The sequence below is a fragment of the Perissodus microlepis genome, chromosome 13, assembly GCF_051167445.1.
Source record: "Perissodus microlepis isolate ML-2025 ecotype Zambia chromosome 13, ASM5116744v1, whole genome shotgun sequence".
Lineage (NCBI taxonomy): Eukaryota > Metazoa > Chordata > Actinopteri > Cichliformes > Cichlidae > Perissodus > Perissodus microlepis.
This window is the reverse complement of record NC_140473.1, coordinates 16,629,921-16,656,969: the sequence shown is the minus strand read 5'-3', so window position 1 is coordinate 16,656,969 and position 27,049 is coordinate 16,629,921. Positions and strand designations below refer to the sequence as shown.

At 39.5% G+C, this 27,049-nt stretch overlaps 3 protein-coding genes across 5 annotated transcripts; 1 reads left to right on the top strand and 2 right to left on the bottom strand.

The window, feature by feature from the left end:
• Positions 1-343: 343 nt before the first annotated feature.
• On the top strand, positions 344-12,079 carry cdhr1a (cadherin-related family member 1a). 2 transcript variants are annotated; one of them, XM_084948928.1, is made up of 17 exons: positions 344-622; positions 1,273-1,368; positions 1,795-1,940; positions 2,030-2,080; positions 2,173-2,262; positions 2,356-2,442; positions 3,078-3,194; positions 3,337-3,480; positions 3,998-4,076; positions 4,169-4,269; positions 4,636-4,839; positions 5,489-5,641; positions 5,744-5,908; positions 7,245-7,312; positions 9,548-9,776; positions 9,848-10,105; positions 10,403-11,348. In XM_084948928.1, the coding sequence occupies exons 1-17, from the start codon at positions 544-546 to the stop codon at positions 10,601-10,603; spliced, it is 2,268 nt and encodes a 755-aa protein (XP_084805054.1). In that variant the 5' UTR covers positions 344-543; the 3' UTR covers positions 10,604-11,348. The 2 variants fall into 2 exon arrangements, with proteins under 2 accessions (XP_084805054.1, XP_084805053.1); XM_084948927.1 differs by having other exon boundaries at positions 345-622; positions 11,256-12,079.
• Positions 12,080-15,263: 3,184 nt separating this feature from the next.
• lrit2 (leucine-rich repeat, immunoglobulin-like and transmembrane domains 2) lies at positions 15,264-21,180 on the bottom strand. Of its 2 annotated transcripts, XM_084947636.1 has the most exons (4): positions 20,875-21,180; positions 19,861-20,651; positions 18,199-18,938; positions 15,264-17,162 (listed from the first exon to the last, which is right to left on the bottom strand). In XM_084947636.1, exons 1-4 carry the CDS (start codon positions 20,982-20,984, stop codon positions 17,136-17,138), a joined length of 1,668 nt encoding a protein of 555 aa, XP_084803762.1. In that variant the 5' UTR covers positions 20,985-21,180; the 3' UTR covers positions 15,264-17,135. The 2 variants fall into 2 exon arrangements, with proteins under 2 accessions (XP_084803762.1, XP_084803761.1); XM_084947635.1 differs by having other exon boundaries at positions 15,264-18,938.
• An 88-nt stretch (positions 21,181-21,268) lies between these two features.
• lrit1a (leucine-rich repeat, immunoglobulin-like and transmembrane domains 1a) lies at positions 21,269-26,212 on the bottom strand. Its single transcript, XM_084949570.1, has 4 exons — positions 25,803-26,212; positions 24,914-25,374; positions 23,771-24,076; positions 21,269-23,473 (listed from the first exon to the last, which is right to left on the bottom strand). Exons 1-4 carry the CDS (start codon positions 25,922-25,924, stop codon positions 22,407-22,409), a joined length of 1,956 nt encoding a protein of 651 aa, XP_084805696.1. The 5' UTR covers positions 25,925-26,212; the 3' UTR covers positions 21,269-22,406.
• Between the last annotated feature and the right edge of the window lie 837 nt (positions 26,213-27,049).

Sequence of the window (27,049 nt, the reverse complement as noted above, 5' to 3'; positions counted from 1 at the left end):
AAAATGGTCATAATTCAGTGCCAGGAGTTATATTTAGTACATCCCCCCCCCCCCCCCCCCCCCCCCTCTGAATGACTGCGGTCATTCAGAGCAGATCATAAATCAAAGCTTTAAAACTAAAAAACAAAATTAACATCCTGATCATTATGTTTCACTGTGACCAGTGATTGTAAAAAGTGCGATAATAACTTTACATTTATGAATTATCATTTTGACAACATCAGAATAAAACAGAGTTTATGTAGTATTTCTGGCTATTAATAACACAATTTACATTAAAAGTTGAAAATGTGAAGAATATAGCTGTACATCTACTGCAAAGTTGTAGATGTACAGCTTTTGCAGACAGAGTCATCTCCTTTGGCCTTTTGGTTGCTAAGGCCCAGTTGGAGACTACGGGGGCCCTGAAGCAGCTCTTAAGATGTGTCATTGGATTAGTATGTGAGCATCTGCGTTTAGCCTTCTCCAGTTGCCAGAGAACACCTTGAGAAGTGTAGCTCATGTAGAGGTCTCTTGACGAAGCCGTCTTCATGGTGCGATTTCATGACTTTATTCTTTAGGATGAAGCATGTAAGGATACCACATTTGCTACTACTGTTTGTGTTTGTGCATGCCTGCTTTGGTAAGTTTACCTTATTGTTTGTCTGTTTACTGTTTACTAATCCTGATGCGATCAGATTGTGAATGATATTCAGACTCTGGGCTATTTTATGTATTAATTTTGTAATTCTGTCACTGTTATAAAGAACCTCCACTCAGTTTTCAGTTTATTTATGCCCTGGGTTTTCCAAATGGAAATATAAGTATTTTTTTTAAGATACACAAAATTATTTGCTTGTTTTATGAAATTAGTTTTAAAGCTGATATGCAATAGTAGGTTAAAACTGTTTTAAATAACAGGAATCGTATTACAGGTAAAAGCAGCAGAGATCGCAGGTCTATGTATAGAAAGAGTATTTTAGGAGGTTGATGTAATGCACCTTTAATCCCAGACAAAGTGCAAAGAAAGAGGAGGTTGTGTATACAGTTTACATAGCATTTCTTCTGCCATTTTAGCATTTATAGAGAGAGAACCAATTAAAATTACAAATTCATATCAGTAGTATGTGTACAAAACACTCAGTAGACTGATTCAGTCATAGATTAAGGTTGTGCTTTATTACCTCCACTCACCGATAGTTCAGGGAGCACAATTTCTTCTTTCAAATATTATGCCAAATAAACCTGTGACATTTAAATATTATTTCCTCTGATTTATGTGTCTGCCGGCAGCACAAGCAGATTTTGCTCCATATTTCTACGACAATGGACCCTACAGTTACAATGGAAACCTGGCCTTGTTCAGCCTCTCAGAGGACACTGCTGTTGGTGAGATTGACCTCTGGACTGGGGAACATTTAGTGTGAACAGCTAATAGGACTGTAGAACAACCAATCATCAAAATGGTGTGTTGTGGTGGCCAATATGTGAGAGTCCAGGATGTTAAGTAGTCTTTGATAGATGAACAGATGTTGCGTGGCGTGTATGCACTCACACTAACATGCTCATCTGCTGCTGCCACCTGTTGATGTCAGGGACAGTTTGCTGGCTGCGAATGCAGTGCAGCTGTCCCTCTACACCTTGCATCAGTCTGGATACTCCAAATGGTACTTAGTGTTTCAGCCTGGTTTGTTCCACAGCAGTTGTTACCAAAAGAAACGTACACCTCATAGTAAATGGTTAGAAACTGTTTACCTTTCCACGATTTGTTTCTGTGAGGGGATATTTACTCTTAATAATGATATCTCTCTATAGGTACACAAATTTATCGTCTTAATGGCACAGATCCTGAAGGCCAGGAGGTGAGGTACGGCCTTTCCTTTGATCCAGGGTCCAAAGAGTACTTCAGGGTTGACCCCAAATCTGGAAACATTACATTAGTAGAAAAGCTGGACAGAGAGGTAAACTTTACAAAGATGTACAGATCGACAATTCAGTGTTTTTATAACAACTTGGTTGCTGTATTAACCTACTACTATTATTTACTTAGAAACAAGACTCTATTGATGTTCTTGTCAGCATCACTGATGGGCAAAGCAAGGTATCAGCTTTTAGCTCCTTTTAAAAAAAAGTCAAAATACTAAACTTCAACATGCTTTGTGGTTTTATCCTCCTGTTGGTTCTTGCTTTTAGGTTGTGGAAAGAGTGACAATATTTGTAATGGATGCAAATGATGAAAAGCCTGAATTCCAAAACATGCCTGCGATCATTGATGTACTGGAAGTAAGTTAAGCCGAGACAACAGTATCTGTCTCTCCAAGTGAAAAAGGTCTCGTCAAGCTCTAAATGTTACCTTTTCTTTCTTGGACATTGTAGACAACAGAGTCTGGAAGCAGTATCTACAAAGTTGAGGCAGTGGACAGAGACACAGGCTCAGGGGGCTCGGTCACCTACTACCTGCAGGTATCACTTTGCAGTAGGAAAATATTGCCCACTCACACCCCCTTCCTTACACAACCCCAAAGGGATTTGTGTCATCTCCCGGGGCTCTTTTACTTGTTAGGTAAAATTGTAAACCGCTAAGTTTTTTCAATAATCTGCTTTCAACACTGATGACGTATAGTTGTACTAAGCAGGGGTTACATATATTTTCCTGTGTTACTGTGTATTTGTGCCTGAATATGTTGGTGTAGTTATGAAGATGGGGATTAAATGACAGTTACATTTGTGTTGGCGAGGGGTGGCTCAGCGACACAATGTTAGTTTGCACTTTGGACTATTAAGACCAAAGAACAGCTGGCTTGGAAGTAGGAGTTACGAGACAGGCAGTCCACATCTGGACACAACAGCTTTCACCTACCTGCTATGTCCTTGAGCATATGGGTACTTTGCATCCAGATGGGCAAAGACTGGATATTGGAATTGGCTTATTTCAAGGAGCTTTTGTGTGGTTTTATTCTGCCATCTGACCACTTTTCATGTGAGTGTTTGTTAAAGGGTTTTAAGAGTGCCAGTGACAGGCTTTTGCTCATGTAACCCCTTATTTGTATTTCTGCGTGTGCTTTTAAAATCATGCATTTGTTCCATTTTCTTTGCAGAGTGCTCAGTCCACTCTGTTTGCCATCGACAGACACAGTGGAGTCCTTCGTATCAAATCTGGAGAAATGCTGGACTATGAGAAAGCAAAGATACACTTTGTCATTGTTATTGCAAAGGTACTTGGTGGAATATACTCAAAGATGAACATAAAATCATGAAACATGATTATAGCAGAGGAACATGTAAATTAGCAATTTCTTGATCTAGGAAACTTACATTTAAAAATGCAGATTTAAACTGTTATTACTTTTGTTCTAGGATGGTGGTGGTAGCTTTAATGGGAAGGAGCAGTTTATGTCCTCCTCTGCTACCCTGACAATTAATGTGATTGATGCTCAAGACACTCTGCCATCTTTCATTGGGACACCCTACTTTGGCTATGTTTATGAAATCTCAGTGCCAGTGAGTATGAAAACGCTCCCCCGGTGATTTTATGCACTGATTTTAGTCTAGAGTTGAAATACGTGGCAGTTAGCACAATGGCTACATTTTTGTCATTTTCTTTTTCGTTTAGGACAACATAGTTACACTGCTGTCATAAAGCGGCATCATGTGGAATGATTAGGTTTTATATCGGCAGTATAAATAATAACTAACAAAAGAGCTCAAAACCCAAGGCACATCACATAGCTTTAATTACTGGCATTTCACTGCTTTATCACTATTGCAAAATGTCACAGCAGTAGCTCATCACAGCCAGTTTACACAGTCTGACTTTCATCCAAATGAGAATAATTAGGAGTGTGACATTTAAATGAGCCTTTGAAAACAGGGAGAAGGTTAGATTTTGGTGATTTGTTGTGACTAACTGCACCAGACACATGGTGGTTCAAAAAGAGGCTTTTGAAGATCTATTTTTATAGATGCATGCCACCACCAATTTATTAAATGCAAAATCTTTCTACCTTACTCTCTCTAGGGATCTGAAATATTCACTGTTGAGGCCCGAGATGGTGACGTGGGGAACCCAAATCCAGTCCGTTATTCTTTCGATGATGGTGAGCTATTTTGTCAAAGAAAGCTACAATCATCTTAAAATGAAGGGAGAAATATTTATATAAAGGTTCATCCATCTAATATTTTTCACCAGGTGATGACGGTGTTTTTAGTATCAATAAAACAAGCGGTTGCATCACTCTGTTGACTCTCCCCATTTATCTGAAGAGAGAAATCTTCAACATTAAAGTCAGGGTAAGTTGCTGTTCAGTCACCAACTCTGTTTTGCATACATTCTCTCCTATATTATTTTAATATAATAACTGCTTTATAAATCAAAGCCTGATCTTCTCAGACAGCTATTTTCCAATGACTTGCAAAAAAACACTTTGGGATTTTTTTGTACTTCTGATTTTATTTACAAGTGCTTGTGTCCACACAAAAATGTTTATAGACCTAATCAAAGTGCATTGATTAGCTGAACAGTGGCTCAATGAATCTACAAGGAAAATTAGGGGGAAAAAACATGGTAGTAAAATTGGTAGATAAAATACCAAATTGGCCCATGTCTCTGATTCTAAGAGTGATAAATATACCTTGACTTTTACTCCTTCTGTTCAGGCTTCAGAAGTAAGTCCCGAAGGCAGACTCATGGACTATGAGGTCACCACAGTGGTGATCCGTGTTGTGGACCTAAATAACAATCCGCCTACTTTCTATGGAGAGAACGGCCCACAGAGCACGTTTGAGTTGACCATGTATGAGCATCCACCCGAGGGAGAGATCCTCCGGGGGCTGAAAATCACCGTCAACGACTCTGATCAGGTGAACACCCTTGTTGTCTTATTTTCTCTACACTGACTATGACAAGCTTCAAGTTTTCCTTTTTTTGCAGGTATTTTTCAACACTCGTACCACTCATGGTTGTCTTTCAAAGGTGCCTTAGCCGGCCAAGAGTAACAATGACTGGTTTTTATGTAATAGCATTTGTTTTCTGTAATAATTATAATGTTATCTAATGAGTAACTGATTTAGTCAACATCAATCATAGCACAGCATAGTGTTCAGGACAGAGTCTGTGTTTCTGTCCTCATAATGACTTTAATCCTGCCATTATCACAGTCAATCCTTCTAAAATTGCATGAGTTTGAAAGGAATCCAACACAATTAAAAGGTGCTTTCTGTGCCATTTGCCAGCTTACGCAAGTGTCTTTGTGTTTTCAGCTCTGTGTACTTTATGAGCCATATGACTGATTTTCACTAAATATATTTTCTGATAATAATGTTGCAGCGTCAGACAGTATCTTTCTGTGTGAGCCAGAATATTATTGCTGCTACTCATCACTTTTATAAGAGACTTTACTACATGCCTGCTTTTTTAGCTCTGAAACAAATGCAGATTATTATGTATTAACAGATCTATGCATATGAAGCATGGATCTGATATGATAATTATGTGTTTTTGCTTTTGCAGGGTGCAAATGCTAAATTCAATCTGAGACTGATTGGACCAGGAAGAATGCTGCGAGTTGTCCCTCAGACTGTACTCAACGAGGCCCAAGTCACAATCTTAGTAGAAGACTCTGCTGCCATGGACTATGAGAAATACCACTTTCTAACATACAAGGTAAATTATTTACACTAGCATGCCAAAATATACATGCACTACAGTAGATTAAAATTATGTTTGAAAAATGCATGTATATTTCTAATATTTTTTCTTCCTCAGCTCCTTGCGGTTGAGATTGACACACCAGAGAAATTCAGCGCTACAGCGGACATCGTCATTCATCTCCTGGACACCAATGACAACGCTCCCAAATTCTCTTCAGATTACTACATTGCCAGAATTCCAGAAAATTCACCCGGTGGCTCCAATGTGGTCACAGTCACGGTGAGCCAGTCTCTTCATCCTGTCTAAAAATACATGCCATCACCAATGTACGTCACTCAGAGCTAAAGAGGAATGCTGATTTTAACAAAATGCCCAAGAGGGCTATTAATCCCCTAAATGTAGACTTTTTGAGCGGGGAGGGTTGGGATAATATGTGAAAACATGTAGATAAAAGCTAGGCGACGTAAGCTGCCAGATGGCTATCACTTTCATTTTGTTGTGTAACACCAAATTCACAGACATGTTTTTTTCTCTGATGCTTAGCAGCACATGTCTCTACAGCATCAAAATATGTGCTGAAGTAAAATGAACACTTAAGGACATGATGATTTGATTGATACTTGGATCACATCGTCTTTTGCCCTTGTCTGTTCCTGTCAGCCCCACAGGGGCTCAAAGCAACAGGGAGGCTCATTATTAAATCCTGACCTTGCGTGAACACCACAGGGGTTTGTAGCCTTGATCCCAGGCAATTTCAATCAGACAGAAGAGCAGCCAACAACTGACCTTGGACGCATAGAGACAGTGAACAGGCATCCCAGCAGCTACAGACACAAAGATTAGCTGATGATGATGATGTTCCCATGACATCAAAAATCTGTCTTTTTATAGCTGACCCCTGAAACATCATGTTCCAGTTGAGCAATTTTCATTCAGTTTACTGAGACCATGCTGGCAGACAACATGAAAGTGCAGATTTTTCTTAATTCATGACGAAAACAGATGCAAACTAAAAAGAAAGAGGAAAGAGAAAAGGCAAGTCAACACAGTACTGGTCATTGGCCGTGCTTGAATGACAGTTTAGTGTAGGATAGGTACTGCAACATATTAAACTCACTGCTGTAAAACTTGTGTTGAATTCAGGTGTTTAATCTACAACCAAACATGACATTTTATTCTCTATGATCTATCATAGCTCTGTCATTCACTTTAAAAATTATATTAAAAAAACACTTACACAGCACTATATGGATGAGACAGGGTGCTAAATGTCTATTAGGCTGTACATTAAATATTGATAATTGCATGGACCCTCCTTCTCGCCCTGTGGTTGCTCGGATAGATGGATGGATGGATATTTGTATCTAATGACATATTAAAAATAATACTGTTACAATACTAGAGTAGTTAAATAATTATTAAATAATTACAAATAATTAATGAAAGTATAATTACTCAGTGCATAAACATATTACAATAACATGAATCTGTATGAATATGAATTTTATTTTTGTTTTTCCCATGTGAATATGATGGCTGTTGCTGATTTTGTCTTTACTTTATGTTCAAAATAAAGATTTTATTGACTGATTGATTCATTGATACCTGTCTACAGGCATTTGACCCAGACTCAGGACCTTGGGGTGAAGTGAAGTACTCTATCTATGGATCAGGGGCTGAGCTGTAAGTGCAATAAATGAGCTTTATGTTTTGCCAGTAGGACACAGCAAAAATGAGTCCTTTTAAATGCAGTTGTTCCATTCACATATTCAGATGTAACATCTCTGCAACATCTCCACAAGACCTCCACATATTCACAGGCATTGGTGTAGAAACAGCATTAATTTGATTTTAGAATATATGTTTTAAATGTTCAAAGAATAACTAAATAACTTTGTCGCCTTCACTGTGTCTATTCATCAGTCTTTGGATAGTGATCACAGAAGAATATTTTTAATGTTTATAGTCCAAAGAAAAAAGAATATATTTTACTATACTATAGTAAAATATAGTAATTCAACACCTGGCATGTGGGGTTTTTTCCAGTAGTGAAACCAAATTTTATAGAATAAACATTATATCTAATGTACAATTGTGTCAAGAAGCTCAAATAAATGAAATCTCTTCAAATAATGCACTACACTGTAAGCATACACTGTAGCAAAAACACATCTGCCTGAAAGCTGGACAGATATGTAAGAGCACACTAGTTTTTCATATCACGACTTGATTCTTTTTATTTCCCCTAAGCACTGTAGCCCAGAGGATTTACTGGTGTTTTTCACTTTTTATTAGTTTCCCAGCAGAAATCCATTCTCCAGATCCAAGACTGCACTGTTCTTTCTGATAATACAGAGTACTGTATATCCACAGCTTGCATTTTCTCGCACTTCAAATACAGACACATCTTGCCATTAGGATCTTTTGTTGCTCTTAAAAAAATCTTTTATTTTTTGGGTTTATATTTATGTTAACTGTCTGTTCAGCTGCAACACAAACCCACAGGCACATGCTGGTAGGAATAAGGTTACCATCTACTTTGGTTGTTCAAATGCAAGGGAAAAGTATTTTTGCACCCCTCTGTAGCAATAAATTAGAAGAGATATGTGATGTCACATCAAGGCATCAAGGACAAGGATTTCCAAAATAAGCAGAGGAGAGAGAGATTTAGCTTAGTGCGTGCTTGCTTAGTCAAACTGATTTTGAAACTGTGTCACCTCAGATTATTCTCGAAATTGCTTTGATTTTAAAATGCTTATGAAGCAATGCATGACCACATGCTTTGGCTCTGCATCTGAAAGAATAAAGCAGTTCATATTGCAGACTTTACACTGTTTTACACTCTGTGTTTGAGCGCTTAAGTGTACACAAGAGCAGACAGTCCTTTTGCCTGCCCGCCCTCGGTCTGCGATAATCCTTTAATGGGATTGGAGGAGAAAATAGACTGCTCTTTGCTTCTGACTAACTTGTGCTGGAACCTTGTAGGACAGCTAAACAAGTCAGTTTGTGAAACAATCTGTATCTTTTACTGTATCTTGTCTCTCCAGCATCGCATAATTAAAGAAAATCTGGCACTATAGGTTGAAGTTTAGTAATATGAAGGTCTCCATAACAGCATCCTGCTTGTTTATGTTTCCCCCAAAAAGTATTCTTCTTATTTCAATTTCATATTTTTCCCCTGGTTGTCCTCACCTCATCAGGAGTGGTTCTGTGCTCCATCAGTTGAGCCTACCCCGAGAGTTAGAGAACCAGAGTTTGACCTCGCTCACTAACACCTCTGAAGTCACCTTTCAAACTTGTTTTATCTTGTTCGTTCAATTTAATGAAAGTTTTTGGATTTACGAGAAGTTAGGGCAACCTTTCAGTGAGACAAGACTCTGGAAAGCATCTGCACGACTTCAACTAGTTCCAGTCTTTATACAACGTTAAGCTAGCCATGCTAAGACTTGCTGTTGCTGCATACTCTATAAAAGATCTTAATCACAAAATCATTCCATTGAATAACAATCACTTCATAATGCACCAAATGTATGTGTTTATAAGGTCACAGGACCAGCTGACGAAAACAATCTGGCTTCTAGAAGTAATAAGATTTATTTTGTGTTAGCTCATTTAAAAATGAGGTAGTTTTTTTCTGGACCTAAATGTCACTCTAAAGATTTGAGGTTGGGGTATTAGCAGCCTACATCACAATTATATTTCAAAGCTCCAAAACTCACAGTCTGTGTGACAAAATCAGTGCCAAGATTTAGCAAGAAGTGCAATCCAAGTGCTTAAAACAGATGACTAATTGTTTAGGGGAAAAAAGTATCATATAATGTACAATAACAAATACGTATAAAATGTTCATGGTGCATGGTGTCTTGATATCCACTGTCCAAAGAAGTCAGTTTACAGAAGACTCATCACTGTACACAGGTTCCTGATCAAACCTGACTCTGGGATCATCTACACACAGCCGTGGGCAAGCCTGGATGCTGAGGTGAGGTCCAAGTATAACTTCTATGTGAAGGCAGAGGACACAGAGGGGAAATACAACCTGGCTGAAGTCTTTGTGACTGTGTTGGACTTGAATGACCACTCTCCTGCTTTCTATGATAACTTCCTTGAGAAGACCATGGTGATTGGAGCTCCAGTGAAAATAGAGGTATACAGCTCTCTTTAAACGAAATGAAACTTGGTAAAAGTGAATATTTTCAGTACCCTTACTGTCTGCAGGCTGTGGATGATGATGCAGAGGTCCCCAACAACGTTATCGAGTATGCCATCATGAAAGCTGAGCCAGAAAACAATATCTTTGACATTAACGCTGACACAGGCGAGATCATGCTGAAGTCCTACATCAAGTCAATGGCCATCATTCAGAACATCACCAAGAAGAGAGACTGCACCTGGTCGCTGGTGGTGCAGGCCCGTGACCGAGGCCATCCATCCCTCACCACCACCGCCGTTGTCAAGATCGACATCACTGAAGCTGTAAGTTGAAACAAAGCAAAAGACCAGCAATATGACAATGAAATCTATGTGAGGCCTTCACGATAAATCCACTAAGATACCAGTTTTTTATGCATCGACATTGTATAAATCATCCTGCACAGTTGCGATGTTAACAGCGTGATATCAAACAGAAGGTCCACAGTTTATTATTATTTTTATGCACATTCATCAAATTTGAAACACTATACAAAGTACTATGCCATAATATTTTAATTTGAGAATGTATAGTGATATACAAAACTGAATCTCACACAAATGCAATTGTCATGTTTACAGATCAAATCCAGATTTTTCTCATACTTCATGGGCCTAAGGAAACGTCCAGGGACAGTGTTTGGGATTTGTTTGACCATTGTCAGCTTTGCCATTTCACTGACGGTCTTCATTTCAACTGTTATGTACTGCAGCTCTTTGAAAAAGACACGTGTGCAACCTCAGGGCAAGATCAGAAAGATTATAAGGAGGCCTGTGCCATAAAGGAAGCTCGCCTTGAGCTCATCAGCACAGCAATACTATTGTTATTAGTATGTGGTACCAAGAATTTGTAGCAATCCGTGTCCAGAGTATTTTATTTCAGAACAAGGCTGTGTCTGTAAAAGAGTACAGGAGCACAATATAAATCATCCTATACAATTTGTTTTACCTGTATTTTTGGTTTAATATGACGCTACGACCAAATTAAACACATTATTTACGTTTGTGTTTGAGTCATACACAAATTCTCATTTTCAGAGAAATAGCCGGAGCCCAGTTCGTTGTATGTGTGCACATACTTGGTCAATAAAGCTGATTATGATTCTGATGCTGAATGGTCTCCACTAGTTTCCCAGACAACCTCTCTGATCTTGTCTTGACAAAATATAAAAAGAGCAGAATACTAATTTAATAAAAATTAGTGAAGCAGGCAACAAAATCAATCGTCCATCAAGGAAACTATATTTAATAAATAAGCGACTTTGTTTTTCTTTATGTCTGTGTAAATTATAATGGCACTAAAGACTTATTTAACACATCTTTTACCAAATGATGAACGCACAAAGTGCAACAAAACATACACAGGACATATTTTTGTGTGACAGAGTATGACTTCACTCCCATGGATGTGAATTCTCCCTGTGCTCTTTTACAGACTCAACTCAAAGGGGGGCCTTTGGGATCATTTTTAATGCAGAATAGAAACAAGCCTTTGCAAATCCTAGGTATGCTTGCTGGTATCATTAGTCTCATGATCATAGTGACAGTCCTCATCTCCACCGCAACATTCATGCGCAACAAAAAGTCCAACCGGATCCTGCCCAATCGCCGTGTGAAGAGAAGGCTGAAGACACAGCACACCTGGCTTTTTAAAAACCCCTTAAAGAGACCCGAAAGGAACGAACAGAAATTTAAGGTTAAAGAGGAAGAGCGGGAACCAGAGGTAATCGTGGAGAATGTCAACCACAACAACAATGCTGGCAGGATTTTGAGACAGTGGCCACCGCCACCGCCACCCTGTGCACCTCCACCACATTTTTGCCTCCCGGTGGAGAGGCAGTGGGTCATTCCCACAGTCTCAGCAACCGTGGCACCCAAACCTCTAAAGAAGGCAGTGGTGACCAGGCAGGACTCTGTGAGCAAAGCGCTGGTTTCAGAGCTCAAGATGAGGCTGGAGCAGAAGAGAAAGTCAGATCATTAACACTATTTAATCAAGGTTCTATTTTTACTCTCAGACCTGAGGCCATCTCAAGAACTTAGAAAGGACAGACAATCAGACAGAGTTTCGTTAAGTCCTGTGTGATGATAAAAAGCTCCAGAGCAGCCAGCAAATGAACCTGAAGGTGGGATTGTTCGGTAGACTGATGCTTTCATAACCTACATGAACAGTGCTTTGTGTGTGTGTGTGTGTGTGTGTGTGTGTGTGTGTGTGTGTGTGTGTGTGTGTGTGTGTGTGTGTGTGTGTGTGTGTGTGTGTGTGAAATATACTGAAACAACAAAGAGCTTCACTCCTTGTAAATCAATAACACATTTTTTATTAAAACAGAAAAACATTCCTGGCATGTTTGTCATTATTCAAACCATGTTTTCAGTTCACACCCTTTGGCTTTTGTATGACTCTGAAACAATTAGATCCCCCTTATTTATGTGGTGACACACCAAATTTAAAATTCCTGAACGCAAACTTGGTTTTGGAAATGAAGTCATTCAGAATTCAACAAATGAGACTGTTTGTTTAGGATCTATCCAAGCTCCTTACAAGAGATTTCATGACACTTGAACTCTATGACAAGATCAGCCCAGGTGAAGGAGACCAAGTGATCACATAAGAAGGGCCTTTAATCCGACTCTGCAGGTGTGCTGTACTGTTTGGATCACTGTTTTGTAGCAACTGCCATATGTTTATTTTCTGGGTGTTTCTTTCTTCTGTTTTCTATGTGGCAGATTTTGGGAATTTACTACTAATAAAGGCACATTGTTTTTCCAAATACATGCAGTTTTAGTTAAATAAAGTAACAACACACGTAGCAACATTAAAGTTCTCCCTAAACTATATTATCAAATTATAAGCTGTATGTTATAGATACAGCTCTATTAACTTGTTAGTTTGCAAGATGAGATTACTTTATTTAGGTTACAATTATTTAGAGTTACTTTAGAGTAGAGTATTTCCCCTTCTCCACCAGCAAATTTAACTTTTCAATGAACTGTAAAATTTGAAAAGGTACTTATTGAAGTATTTATAAACGTACTGATTTAACTGTTCAGGCATCCAGACTGCAACATAGTTAATGTGACATGTATCATCACTACCGGGTGTGCCTGTCCAAAGTAGCCTTGAAGGCACTGACACAAACTTAAACACAGCTTTGATGTCATTAATTTAAGACAAATGCCGTCTTAATGAGCTTGCAAACCGTACTCTACTGCCACTTTCTGGTAACAGTAGAAGCTGCTTAAACTACTGTCCCTGAGGTGAAACACAAAGAAGGTGTTTAAAAATACTTCAAAATGCTATTCTCAACTTCGCAAATGTTCATGTTGCAGCTTTTGTTGCGATATTGCCATAATTCGAGCACTAATAGTCTTGGAGCACGATGAAAATATGAACAACAGGAATTAAAATGAGATGCTTGAAGAAGGCCTTACACAACAATATTACACATGTGCTGTTTGTTTGTTTGTTTTTTTCATTAAACCAGATGTTCTGCAAATATGCAGAGGTGGCAAAAGTACAGACATCCTGTGTAGACACTAGTACAGACACTAGTGTTGAAAAATACTCCAGTAAAAGTTGAAGTACTGATTCAACTTCTGTACTCAATTAAAAGTAAAAAAGTACTGCCTCAGAAATATACTCAAAGTTAGAAAGTAACTCCTAGACCTGTTTTTATGGAAAGCTAACTGGACCTCGTGCCTTATTCATGTAATAATTCAATTAAATTAGTAGATATGAATACAAACTTTATTTCAGTCTAAATATTCATTCTAATAAACATACTCTGCTTGAATCCGTTAAGCTGAACATGAGCAGGAAAAAAAAAGGAAAATAATAAAAAATAGCTCTATTTTCTGTAAATCACATGATGATCATATGAACACAATCAGGGTTTAAAGTGGGATTCAGCAGGTGGGGGGACCCTAAAATCAGCTGTAATGGCTCAGTATGAGGAAAAAGAATCACAGCTCACAATAATTTCTGTTGAGTACTTCAATAGATTTTCTCAATGTACAGGCTGTGATTAGCTGACCTGCTGCTCTTTGAGGATGTACACAATTGAATTCAACCAGATGTGAGCAGGTGTTTCATGAGTTGTCCTGGCTCATTTCCATCGTCTACACTGACAGTACACTGTTTATGCTGTCTTTATATTACACCCTATGCAGCTGGTATGCAGCTAGAATTTGATGAATGAATCTAGGCATTATCAGCTAAAGTTCATATTAATCTCTAGTACTCTTTATGTAACTTAACTTGACCATGAGCACCACACTCACTGTGCACCAGTCACATACACTTTAAATCCATCACAGTACAGGAAACTAACCAGTTTATCCTGCACTAAACTGCAGACTATTTTCATGCAACCTTTAAGTAACACAGTCAGCCCGCCTCATTTTATTTTGCATAATATAAAAATTAATAATGTCACACACAAACAGTTTGTATGTTTGCTGATGTTTGTTAAGCTGGTAGAAATGCTGCATTTGAAATTACCTGCCACAAAATATAACTCCCTTTATGGTCACTCTTCTTCTGTAGGGCTAGCTAGATGCTGAAGTACCGCTACCACCGCTTACCTGTGGACACCTGCAGTCGTTCTGACGCCAAAACCCCCAGAAAACAAACAATTTTTTAAAAAAATCACTGGCTCACTTTAACCCCAAACTGTGGCACACAGTTTTTTTGCATCTTTCATCTCTTTTTACCCAACATCTCCTGGTGATTAATACACAGGATTGCCTTTAATGTGTTACTGCTTAGGCTCAAATGGGTTTGATGTGTGAAGGCCCACAATGACATGAAATTATAAGTCCCCTCAAATGTTAAATCAAAAGTAACGAGTTAAAATGTTAGAAGTAAGTGCAGATATTTGTTTAAAACGTAGGGCTGAAAGTAAAAGAGTTTCCATTAAAAAACTACTCAGATAAATTCTACTTAAGTGCAGCAACAAAGTATTTGTACTCTGCAAATATGTAATATACTGTATTATGCTGATACAAGCCCTTTTGCTCTGCTCAGATTCAATGTCAATGTCAGCACTACTAATTATGAAGTTACACTAAACCAATCTCTGGGTATTTGTGTAGACATCAGGCAAACATGCACACTATTTCAGAGTTACATAAAACATGAAATTTGCAGATTACCCTCTCTAATCCAAAAAAACAACTTGTTCATCTTTGCACAATATTGCATAGCGGCCTAAAACGCAAAGTCCATCTGCCCTGATCTAGTTTGAACCAGCAAGATGTGTGTGACTGAAACTGAACATTTTGCAGCCTCACCTGACACATTTGACTTGCTTATGCCTCCAGTACGATGGAGACAAAACTATAATAAAAGAAAATCCACATACAAAAACGGTTTCACTTTTTTTGCAGGTCAGGACACTTAAAGTTTAAAGTTTTTTGAGGATCCAAACTCACATTTTTTCCCCCTTTTTTTTTCCAATGTTGCAAGCTGTTAATGCTCTGGAGTGAAATGGGGGAATATGAGGAGAAGCCCAAATGATCATGCATTATGACATGTAAGAGGCAGCCAGGATTACTGGGCTATTTGACAGAGGATTACAGAGTGGAAAGTTGCAAAGAGCATTGATGCTTTAGAGTGAAAGAAAGCATGAAAGGTTCAAAGCACCCACAATATGTTTGCAGCAACAAAAGTTTTAAAAGGTAAATAAAATGTTAGTTTTCCTTACTAAAAAGAAAAAAAAAAGGCTTTTGTGTAGAGGGTTAACGTTTCTTTTATTTATGTTGCTACTGCTGAGGTCAGTAATAATAATGCACTGCTTTAGGCAACATTAGGGCAAGTGGGGAAAAAATAAGATAAAATCTTGTGCTGTTCTGTGCTGAAGTAGCTGAAATTGTGTGTTTATAGAATTCTACATTGCATTGTGTCATGGGCAGTGGAAAAGGATTACAACAAAAAGCAGCATCAATCCCCCACCCACAAATCATATAAACACATCGGAACAAGAAAGAAAGCAGATGTATCTGTGCTCCAGAAAATGAGAGCTGCCAATCTCAGCCAGTCATTTAAAACCCTGAAGAGATGAACTGATCTTCTTGCGTCACAGGGGACAACACATGGAGTTGGAGGAGAGGGTTTGTGTGATCTGATCATAAAGTGACAGCAGGAGGGGATATTGGAGAGGATGCCAGTGTTTGGGTATTATGTCAAATGAACAATGCCATTGGCCAAAGGATATCTGATGTGCCATCTGTGCGGGTTGGTCAGTGCAGATCATGTGTGATACGTCGTTGCTGTGTTGCGTGTGTACACAGAAAAAAAACGGGAACTGTGACGTACATGTACAGTGACTGAGATAGGATTTAAAGAAATCAATGAATAAAACTAAACTGAATGCCTTTCAGCACATTATCCACAAAAAGGAAACTTCCTCTCTGCATAACCTAATCCTATGAATGAATTTCACTCAGATGCAATCAAGCGCAATTTTTGCAATTTGATCTATGGGCTATGCCTATCTTCAAATATGGAACACACAACTTAAATAATAAAACAATGAGATTCAAATAAACTTGTGTTTTCTGGTAGCCGCAAACTACATAAAACCAGACTCAAAGGTAAGGTTTTCTCCCTACTTTGAGATTTTCCCCTTATAATCCTGCTTTAGCAGAACTATAAAAAGGGATAAACAGACACTGACAACAGACAGTATGTTTTAAAGCAAAATATATTTTCCGATGGGTATTTGTAAGAATCTATAGTAACTGACACTAATTCTGCATATGTGCTTGCATATGTGCTTTGTAGAATTTATAGAAAATGTAGTAAAACAACCACTTTAGTCTGCACACATGAAACATGTTGAGGTATATATGCACTACCACACAAAAAATGTAACTAGAACATTTTCTATTTACAAGGTGCGCAGTTTTTTCATATAATAACCATCTGTTTTTCTAATTAAAAATCCATCCTAACTTACACTTTTGACATGACAAGAAGAAAATGAGGTAAAATTAACACGCATGTAAATCCATAGAATAATGCTTAAGTGCTAACACATAATAGTTGATAAAGAAGCTAATATCCATCATTGGAGAAGCTGGAAAAAAGTCCTCTTTAGAAAGTCATTTGATATCGTTCTGATTGAAATCAATGGCAAAGGCTGTTTCTTTTCTGTTTTTTTTTTAAGTACAAATACTTATAAAATGAATTATTACTGATAGTTAAAAATGCTGCATTGTGATAACAAGAGAGAGATGCATTATACTTCAGTCTGAAAAAAATCAACTTCAGCACAGCCTCTACCCTGGTGCAAATCCTTGACATAACGGCCATCATTCACATCTTTGCAACAACCTCCTCGGCCTAGAACAGAGGAAGAGATGAGATTAAAAGCAAGGCAGAAAATATGATCATTCCCCTGAATATTGTAGTAATATAAGCCTAACAGCACTGGATCTTGAGCCACTCCTCATTTCTGCATGTTTTGCTAGGATAAAGGGAAAAAAGTGCAACAATTTTTTTAAAGCATGCCCAAATTTTTAGAATTATAGTATATAAGACAAAAACAGAGTTTGTAGAGTTCTAACAAGCTTTAAAGTCAATAAAAATCTATACTTTTCAACACATCCTTAACTCTATGAGACAAGCTTTCTTGTAATTTAATTTAGCAGTCTTCTTTGGATGTTGGCTGCCTTTTGTTCTGTTCTCTGTTCTCTTCAAAAATTTGAGGTCTGGGCTCTAGATCTGCTGATCCATCTACTCTTCTAGAGTACTCTAATCTACTCTTCTAGAGTCGATGGATCGACTGAAGGGCCCAATGCCTCACTCAGGGCATGTGTCAGGGCTTTTCTTTTCTTTTAAAGCATATACTGCACAGCATTCCTCGACGTTTTCAACTAATAGCACTTTGAAACTCACCTTGTTGAAGCAAACATATTTTTTATGTCTATCCAACTGTGTTACCTTTGGCTTTTTTCATAGACTAAAGAAATGGAGGAAATGATCTGTTTTTGCAACAGGCTGTTCGAAACAAAGTGCCTAAAGATATAATTTAAAATAGGTTTGTTACTAAGTTGTTTGTTATGTGTAGGCACAAGTGTCTTTATTATGCATGAATGATTCAGGTCAGTGTTAGGTGGCTTAACACACAAAAAAAACATTCAAAAAACAAGCCAAATATCGAGAAATAAGGGGTGGCTCAAGACTTTTTCACAGTATAGTAGAGCTAGTATTTCTATTATTTATTCCAAAAATAGAAAGTAAGACATTGTTCTATAACAATGTCACTGCCATGTTTTCTGTTGTTGTTTTAACTGATGGTTTTTTAATATAGTTCAGCTGTGAGTCTGCTGTGGTCAGCTTTGGCCTTATTCAGTCTGTCCTCTGACCTCCTCCTCACCTTCCTGTCTTCACTGGAACCTTTATTAACCAGGCCCTCATCACTGGCAGCCTGCAGACTGTCGAAGGTACCCTGCCTCTCCCTTTCCATGCCTCCTGCTGAGCCTCTGTCTCTCCTTCGGTTCTTCCAGCTCTCCATTATACCATCCAAACAGGCCAACCTGGTGTCAGTGGTGCATGCATACATGCCTACAGGCACTGCCAGCACCATGGCTAAAACTATCACTACTATATGTATCAGCTTCTCCCTCTGTTCCATCTCAGTGATGTCACTTCCTGTTACAAAGATGATGCACTGTTCTGGGCGTGGTGCGTGATTCTTGAGGGTTACACAGATTTCATATTTAGTCGCAGGCATCAGGTCAGAGATGGAGTAAGAATTAATCCCAGGTCCAATGTAGATTATTTCTTTTTTATCAGCATCTGCACGACCAAAGTGGATCGTGAACCAGGTTTCAGTGGGGCGTTCTAGGGCAGCGAACCACTCAATGGAGATACCCCGTATTGTTTGCTTGGCGATGCGGATGTCGATGTAGACATTTTCATCACCAGCCCGCGGTACAGCTGGGAGGAGTGAAGACTGGGAGCTTCCTGCAGAGCGCACCTCTAGAAAGATGCTGACAGAGGAGTTTCCAATGAAGTTGACAGCGATGCAAGTGTAGACACCATGATCAGCTGCATGGACAGAGGGGATCACCAGGAGGGATCTGATGGTGTCATCATCCACTCTTTCTTGAGATTCTGGGATGACATTAGGGCTGTTATTTTATGGGAACAACAAGCTTACAGAGTAAAATATTTTTAAAAATTAAAGAACATTAAATAAAATTAAATAAAAAGACTAAACAAAAGTGTCCTGCAACTGATCTTCCACAAACATACATAGAATTAAAGAGTCCTGTACTTTATTAGACAGTCATAGATACACATTGTCTGTTTTTTGTTTTAAACAGTTAATTGTTCAGTCTACAACATCTCATAAAATAACAACTAATGTTCATTATATATTGTGCAAACCTAAGCTGAAGTGATCATTACCCTGATAGGAGCTAAAAAGTTCAATTTACTGTAGCCTGCACTATATTTCCATCTATAACAAATCCCAAGAATTTTGCAACTTGAACAATTTGTTGTTCTTAAGTCAAAATAGAGGATGGTTTGTTTTGCTTCATCCACAAAATCAAAGGTTTAAAATAATAATTATTCTCCTGTGATCTCACATTGTAGACTGTAGTTATTATACTTGCATGGCTCAGTATTGTTGTAATGTTTGAGAATATTTCTTATGAGCTAAGACAGATGAATGTCAGCAGCAGAAATAGTGGTGGGATAGCAATGGGGGCAGTAGTGTGGTTATTATGAGTTTGCATGTTGTTTGTAGGAGTGCTGCAGTAAGCACTCCTCTCAGCAAGTTAAGTCTAATGACACGCCGGTTTATTTAATTACAAGGTGGCCAAACAAGATGGACAGCAGTGTACACTCTTAATCAACACTGACAGTGTTGTGCAGATTGGGAGATTGGTGGTGCTTACATCACCATGTGCATACATTGAGTTCTAATCCTCTTGATCTTAATAAAGGTTTGCTGCGCCACCATTGAAATGTGTGTTTAAGTATCAGATGTGCTGTAGTTTATTACACACTATGGTCACCACACTCTTACCATGAAATCCTCTGATTATCTTCAGACCATATGTCCACCACACTGAAGGGTCAGGCCTTGCTTTGGCGATACATCGCAGGGTGACGTTGGCACCCTGTGGCAGGCTGATGTTGGCTGATGGGGTGCTGACTTCGGGCTTCATGCATGCCTGTAGCTCTATCTCATGGAAGAACTTGCCCGCCCTAAAGTCCGGCCCTGAGCAGGTCAAGTAGGAGTTCATCAATATAATCGGAGGGCTCAGAGACCTGATGAACTCCACGAAGCCCTTTAGGCGACAATCGCAGAGCCAGGCGTTGTCGTGGAGTGCCAGGACAACGTTTGGCCCAGATGTTGTCGCCTCCCGCTCCTCCATGTTCTGTAATTTTTGGTAGAGAGGCCAGTTTTGGAAGACCTCCTTCGATATCACCGTAAGACGATTGAAGGATAAGTCTAAGTAAGTCAGACCTGGCAAAAACCTTAACGCATGCTCCGGTAGGACGTCCAGCTGGTTGTGCTTCAGATCCAGGATCTTGAGAGCCGGCGTGTCCTCGAATGCTGTCCATGGTACTGAACGTAGCTTATTGCCTTGCAAACGGAGCTCGGTTAAGTTCCTCAAACCCTCCAGACCCTTTGAGTTTATCAGTGTGATTTCATTGAAGTTCAACCACAAGTTCTCCAACGTCAACGTTTTTGAGAAAGCCCCTCTGGGTATTTCAGTAAACTGAGACTTTTCAATTCGTATTTTTGTCAACTCATGTGGAAGGTCTTGTGGTATAGCCCCAAATGCGCTCTCCTCCATACATATTAATGACCTAAGATTAAAAGAAAGAGTTTATATGATGATGTTATTATTTACTGTAATATCTGACTGACTGCTAGGATCCGTCAAAAAACAAATGTCACCTTCTGGAGGCATATAACTATATAACTATATATTATAACTATATTCTGTATCACTGACTCATATACACCCACTGACATATAAATAAAACAGAAATCCCCAGGAGGACTGAATTACTTGAAACCAGTTCTTACCTTCCATGTCGGTCTTCTACACAGCTGCACCCGCGTAAACACTGAGAAAAAGTTTCACAAGCCTGAATGTTTATTAAAACTATAACAAGCAGGTAACAAATTATGTCCATAGTCCACAAAAAAAAAAAGATCCTGAATTTGAGGGCTACATTCGTGCTCCAGACATGCCGAGTGCGGCAGACCAGAGAAGCCTATTAAGCTTAATCCTTGACGTACAGTGCAGGAAGAAGTGACATTTAAATCTTGGGCAAGACACGCACGATTAACACTTAGTGTCACTAGGTGTGACCCACTGTGCCTTTTAGATAGCTCTATATTCTGATTAGTAAACTATAAATAGTTCAAAGTTTGATATTGTCCAAGAGATTAAATATGCAGATATATAAACGAAATAATTTTTAATGAACTTTGTGAGTGAAGATTACAGAGACCCATAGTATCTCAGAACCAAAGTATGGAAACTGATTATTATTGTGAGGTGAAGTAGAGTTATAAGAACACACAATATCACTCAAGTACATGCAGTATAAAAGTTTATTTAACTATATTCAAATAGGTAAGTATCATTGGAACGAACAGATCTACTTTTAATGGGGTAATGATGCCTCTAGGTGGCACAAAATAGTCACATGGGAAGATTTTAAGTATGTGTCTAACTGGGGGAATATAAATGATTTAACGTTTCCTTTTTGCACCATCTCCACCCTATTTACATTGTGTCATAGTTCAGTCCTTCAGTACTTCTCTCCAGCTCCAGCTTCTCTCCATTCACCAGAGAAATGAACCATGCCTATGTGTATATCTTCTCTCAGAACATATGACAGATATATACAGAGGCACAGAATTAACTGCATATGTATATGTGTACATAATCTGATAAAGTATTTACAAATCATACACATACATATATGATATAAACAATGGATTGTCTACCATTGAGTTCCCTTTAAATTAAATTGGATTGGAGAGGTTTCTTCGCTGGGCCGTGCACGTGAAGTAGAATAAAACTTTACAGTGTTTGCTATGCTCTTTCACTTTATGCATCATGTTTTCTTCGTACAGGCTTAGTGATAAAAAACATTCTTTTAGACATAAAAGCATGAGCGCGCTTGCAGTTTAATATTAATGGATGAATATGTGTAACAGTCCAGTGAGTTTCACTACATCTGCAAGAAACATGAAATTTTCCAGATCTACCCAGTTTCCCAAATTCTTTAAACTGATATTTCCATTATTGTGCAGCGTGCAAAAGTCCGTTGATAGAAGTTGGCTCTCTGTGGCGGTGGAGTTGGTGGCATTATCCAGCGAGGAGGGATGGGAGGGGGTGTATGGGAGCGCGTTAGAGGGGGACTGACGTCAGGATGCTGCTGAGGGGGAGAATATGGGTAATGCTGGGGATACGGATGTGGGTTGAGATGGGGATGAGGGTGCCGGTGGGCATGTGAACGAGTTTTGGGGTTTGGACTGTGACGTGAGTGTGGGTGAGTGCGGGGAAGATGACGTGAAGCAGGAGCCGGAGCTGGAGCATGACGTCAGCAGAAGTACTCATTAGGCTGTCCCTCTATTTTAGCTGTGGCCTCGGAGTCCAGGCTGGAGCGGGCTGACAGCAGCCGGTTGGACTCCTCGGGATTCAGTCTGTTCAAATACTCACCCTCGAGCCCTTTGGCCTTTGTGCTGGGTGAGAGTGTTTCAAATGTAACATATGAATCTTGGATGTCTTTTGATTTCTTTCCCCAGTACTTCTGAATGCGTCTCTTCAGCGCCCCGCAGCATACAATAACAGTGAGCGGGACTGCAATGATACAGGCCACTGTGATCACAATAACATTAATCAGCTTCTGGGTACCAGTAGCACTAGCTGCTTCATCAGTGGAGAATATGACACACTGCTCCTTCTTGGGGATCAGACCCTTCACACACACACAAGCAATGTACTTGGTCCTGGGCACTAAACCATCGATGGTTACACGGTTCTGCCCAGCTCCAACATTGATCTTTCTCATGTCCCTCTCTCCAAACACCGCATAGAGCACACTAAATGCTGTTGTGTTTTTGGCTTTAGGGGCTCTCCAGTTTAGAGAAATTGTATTGTCTGTGTCCCCTACAACTTTTACTGAGCGGACCACTCTGTCCGGGTCCTGCTGTAACGATGAGGCGTTAGCTGCCAAGTTACTTAGATTAGTCTTTTCCAGATCCAGCAGTGCATCTGAGTTGGGGGAGGTGGCAGGCCCTGGGGTGGCTCCTTCAGCCAGGCTGTAACTGGATAGTCCAGGATCAGGCCCAACACCAGGCAGGAGGCCAGGATCCAGGGCTGGCAAGGATGAAGGAGCAGAGGTTGGAGCCACATATCTGGCCACCAGTTTCTCCTGGTAGGCAGCTTTGCCCATTTGGTTTGGTTTTTTGATTTTGGGCTTCTTGTCATTGTTGGTTTGGTTCCCCTCTGATTTTGGCGAGTTGGAGACAACGAGGGAAATGACAGCCTCTGCATTCCCTGCGTAATTAGTGGCCTTGCAGATGAATTTCCCTGAATCACGGTAGGACACTGCTGGTACACTGAGGATTGACCAGGTGATTCCTTCCTTTGAGGTTTCCTGCTGGACTGTAGTGGCAGAGATGGAATAACACAGTTATAAAATAACAACAGAAGAACGATTAAAAAAAGAAAGAAAAGTAATTTGACACCCGAGACGTCCCCTTTGACAAATGTGAAAAGAGACAACAAGCTGGTGATTACACAATGTTGCATTGATGATCAGTGTTGCGTAACTCACTGTGTTGGCAATAGATGTCACTCAGACTTACTAACTCCACTCGTGGCTCTCTATTTAATTAACAGCAGCAATACAGAGCACACAAAATCATCTTATCTCATCTATCCAAATAGCTGCTGACTCACCTGTTCCATTGAGGGCTCGTCCATCTGCCCTGCGCCATGTCAAGTCTGGGATGGGGACGCCAATGGTCCCACACCGGAGCAGCACATTGTTTCCAACAGTGCTCCTTACTCGTGCCACAGCTGTGTGGATACGTGGAAGCTGACAGCGGCGAAGCTCTGCGTCGCTGAACAGGACCCCCGACACACTCTCCGGAGCTGAACATCGAAGTCTCGTGTCGATGAAAGCCACTGAAAGAGTCGGAGACTTCTGGAACTGGACCAGGTCATAGAGCCGGCAGTCACACACCCAGGGGTTGTCATGGAGACCTAAGGGCAAGGGTACAAGTGAGGCTACAGGAGGAAGACAAGTGTCCAGCTGTGGACGAAGTGATAGACCAGCCTACAGATGGTTGGTGTGGATGTAGGGATGTTAATCCTGTAAGAGGATTAATATTTAATTCATAAACTACATCATGGCCATGACTATGGCAATGATTGTGATGATGACGATAATGATGATGATGACGATGATGACGGTGGTGAAAATTGACTAGAGATCAAGGTCAAACTTTGCTGTCATTTCACACTCCCTACAAGAAGATTATAAGAAGACTCGTTGTTGATCACAACACCTCCACCAACAGAGTGCATAGAGTTGTGTGTATTTTTATATATATACAATTTGAACTATGTTTTTCTTTTTTCTTTTCTTTAATAAAATGTAACTTAAATCCATCCATTATAAGAGATGATGTTTTAAACAAAAGCAGCTTAAATCTGCTATGTTACACTCTAAAAAGCATGTAATAGATGTCAATATACAGCCTGTTAATATTAGTTATTAAATATGGAATCTAAAGATGAAATATTAAATATTATAAGAGCTTCAAAAATTATTATTGAAATTGTTACCTTCATATTAAAGACAACATTTTTTCCAATGTTACTTTTTATGCGACATGTTTTTACTCACCAGAAACAGCTGTTGTTGTCATATTATATATTGCTTATGTAATCTTAAACTGCTTTTTAAAAAAAAAAAAAAAAGTTGCTTTGCAAAAAATTAGCACACTTTCATTAAGCTCAGAAGAAAACAATGCACCTAAAATGCACTTTAAAGGATTTAAAGGGAGACTTGATGTCAGGATGAGCACTGCCTCTCACCGAGTATCATCTTGGAGCTGTCTGGCCCTTGTGCAGGCTTTGCAGCCAGCCAATTGGACAGCACTTCTGCAGGTAGGGTCACCAGACTGTTGCTGGACAGATCCAAGTAGGTGAGGTTCTTGATGTAAGTGGTGGCCTCCGCGGGTAGGGAGGTGAGCTGGTTGTTGTGCAAATCGAGAAGTCTGAGGCTGGGCATATCCATGAGAGATTCCCAAGGAAAGGCGGTAAGGGCATTCCCGTCCAGCCGAAGCTCTTCCAGGTTATAAAGCCCCCGGAAACTGTCCGGGTTCAAGGCGGACAGCGTGTTAAAAGACATCCACAAGAATTCCAAACTGGAGAGGTAGTTGAAGGCTTCGCTGGGTATCCGTTGGATGGATGTCTTCTCAATCCGCAGCTTGGAGGTGTCAACAGGGAACCCGACAGGCACGAGAGATATATCGGGATCATTGCAAATCACGCTCCTAAAAGTCGGAAATATTTGTGTTAACTTCACAAATTGCAGTTGTGCATAGTTTACGAATCACTAAAACTTTAAACTAAATCGACAATTGATGACAACAAATGTGTATTCAAAAGTTCACAAGCAGCAAAAGTCATGTGGATAATGATTTAAAAAAAAACTTATTCCCCGTCCCACCAAAACACAAAAAAGCATAGATGAAAGCCTGAAAGTGCCTTTGAAAGATAATCCTGCATTAAATAAAATTGGAGCGGCATGCACTCCCTGAATTATCTTTTGTACACGTGTTCACCTCTGTGCAAACATCTGTCCTCATATGATGACAAAATGCATCACTGTGCAAAAAAACAAATAAAACAAAAAAAGAAACAAACACACAAAAAAATACCACACAAGATACATTAATTTCACTTTGGGCATCCAACTTACCTCGCCTTTGATCCATCACTCAGGTTGTGGTAAAAGCAGCTGCACTGCGAAGGGCAGGCGCTCACTGGGGAAAAAAGTTGACCCGTGGCCACGTAGAGCCCCAGCAGCAGGACGAGGAACATTTTGGCCAACTTTTATGCATACGCAATTTGCCTACATGCGCCCACTTTGCGCCCACTGAAGTCAATCAGACAATTTTTTTTCTCTTTCATTTACAGGAATGTCATCCGTACGGCGCTGTCCCACCGCTTCGCTGCCCCATAGTGATCAGACTACTATGAGTCCCGAGATAAAAAAGGATAGACAAGGATTAGCGAAAAGGCTGGCGTTCGTTTCATCTGGATGCGTATTGCATCCCGGAATCGGATAGGCTGCGCAGAGACGTCCCTATTTATTACCCCAGAAAAACACTTCCGAAATGGTCATAATCCACTGTGATGTTTGCTTTTTTTTTTCTTTGCCTCAAATGTAGCATGTTTATTTGAGCCCTGCCGTGACTGTTAATCTGGGAGTGGAGTGGACCGTGTTTTGCCACAAGGTGGCATATATCATATCCTATCCTATATCATACCCTATGGCTCCTACGTCGGGACCTGTGCGCAGGGAAAGTCCTCATTCAAAGTTCTATTATTTATGCATCTTTTTCACCTGGAGAATTAAAATGAATTAATAATTTTAGCACAAAGATCTTTTATTGCTTCTATTTACAAGCGAATTAAAGCAAAAACGGGGGTTTTCAAATGCATGTTTAGGTAAATAAATTCCTACAAATTCACATCAGAATATATCACTTCCCTCACATCAGTGATGTCATCAATGTAGTTACATTTATATATATAAACTAACTATCAACAGGGATCCAAGTAGTGCCGACATAATTTGACATAATAAAAGAATAGAAGAAAAAATACTGTGTTTCCAAGGAAGTCTGAGTGAAAGAGACTCCTCCTGGCCTTTAGATTTCACCTCAGTGACCTATTTGGACTCATTCCCACACTAGTAGGTAAATACCTCCAATTGTTTTCCATTGTAGGTAAATACTACACATTGGTTGGCACCTGCCCTGCATTCCCTAAGCTTTCATCGCACTGGAAACTAAGCATTACAAGTCTTTAGAGTGTTTGGCAACCATCCTTTTCAAATTTAATCCATATTTTATGTCATAGCCAGGTCAGAGCAGTTCGATTTTAAAGATTTGATAGAGTAACAAACCCTATAGATTGAAAATAGATAGACAGAGAGTGTGT

Coding starts and splice junctions, on each gene's coding strand:
- cdhr1a (XM_084948927.1), top strand. CDS start 544: ATGACTTTATTCTTTAGGATGAAGCATGTAAGGATACCACATTTGCTA. Junction 2,081..2,172: donor TCACTGATGGGCAAAGCAAG/GTATCAGCTTTT, acceptor TCTTGCTTTTAG/GTTGTGGAAAGAGTGACAAT. Junction 5,909..7,244: donor CCAATGTGGTCACAGTCACG/GTGAGCCAGTCT, acceptor ACCTGTCTACAG/GCATTTGACCCAGACTCAGG.
- lrit2 (XM_084947635.1), bottom strand. CDS start 20,984: ATGGACATAATTTGTTACCTGCTTGTTATAGTTTTAATAAACATTCAG. Junction 20,652..20,874: donor GTAGAAGACCGACATGGAAG/GTAAGAACTGGT, acceptor TTTTAATCTTAG/GTCATTAATATGTATGGAGG. Junction 18,939..19,860: donor GATAATCAGAGGATTTCATG/GTAAGAGTGTGG, acceptor ATGTCATCCCAG/AATCTCAAGAAAGAGTGGAT.
- lrit1a (XM_084949570.1), bottom strand. CDS start 25,924: ATGTTCCTCGTCCTGCTGCTGGGGCTCTACGTGGCCACGGGTCAACTT. Junction 24,077..24,913: donor CAGCTCCAAGATGATACTCG/GTGAGAGGCAGT, acceptor CCTTGCCCTTAG/GTCTCCATGACAACCCCTGG. Junction 23,474..23,770: donor ACGAGCCCTCAATGGAACAG/GTGAGTCAGCAG, acceptor CTGCCACTACAG/TCCAGCAGGAAACCTCAAAG.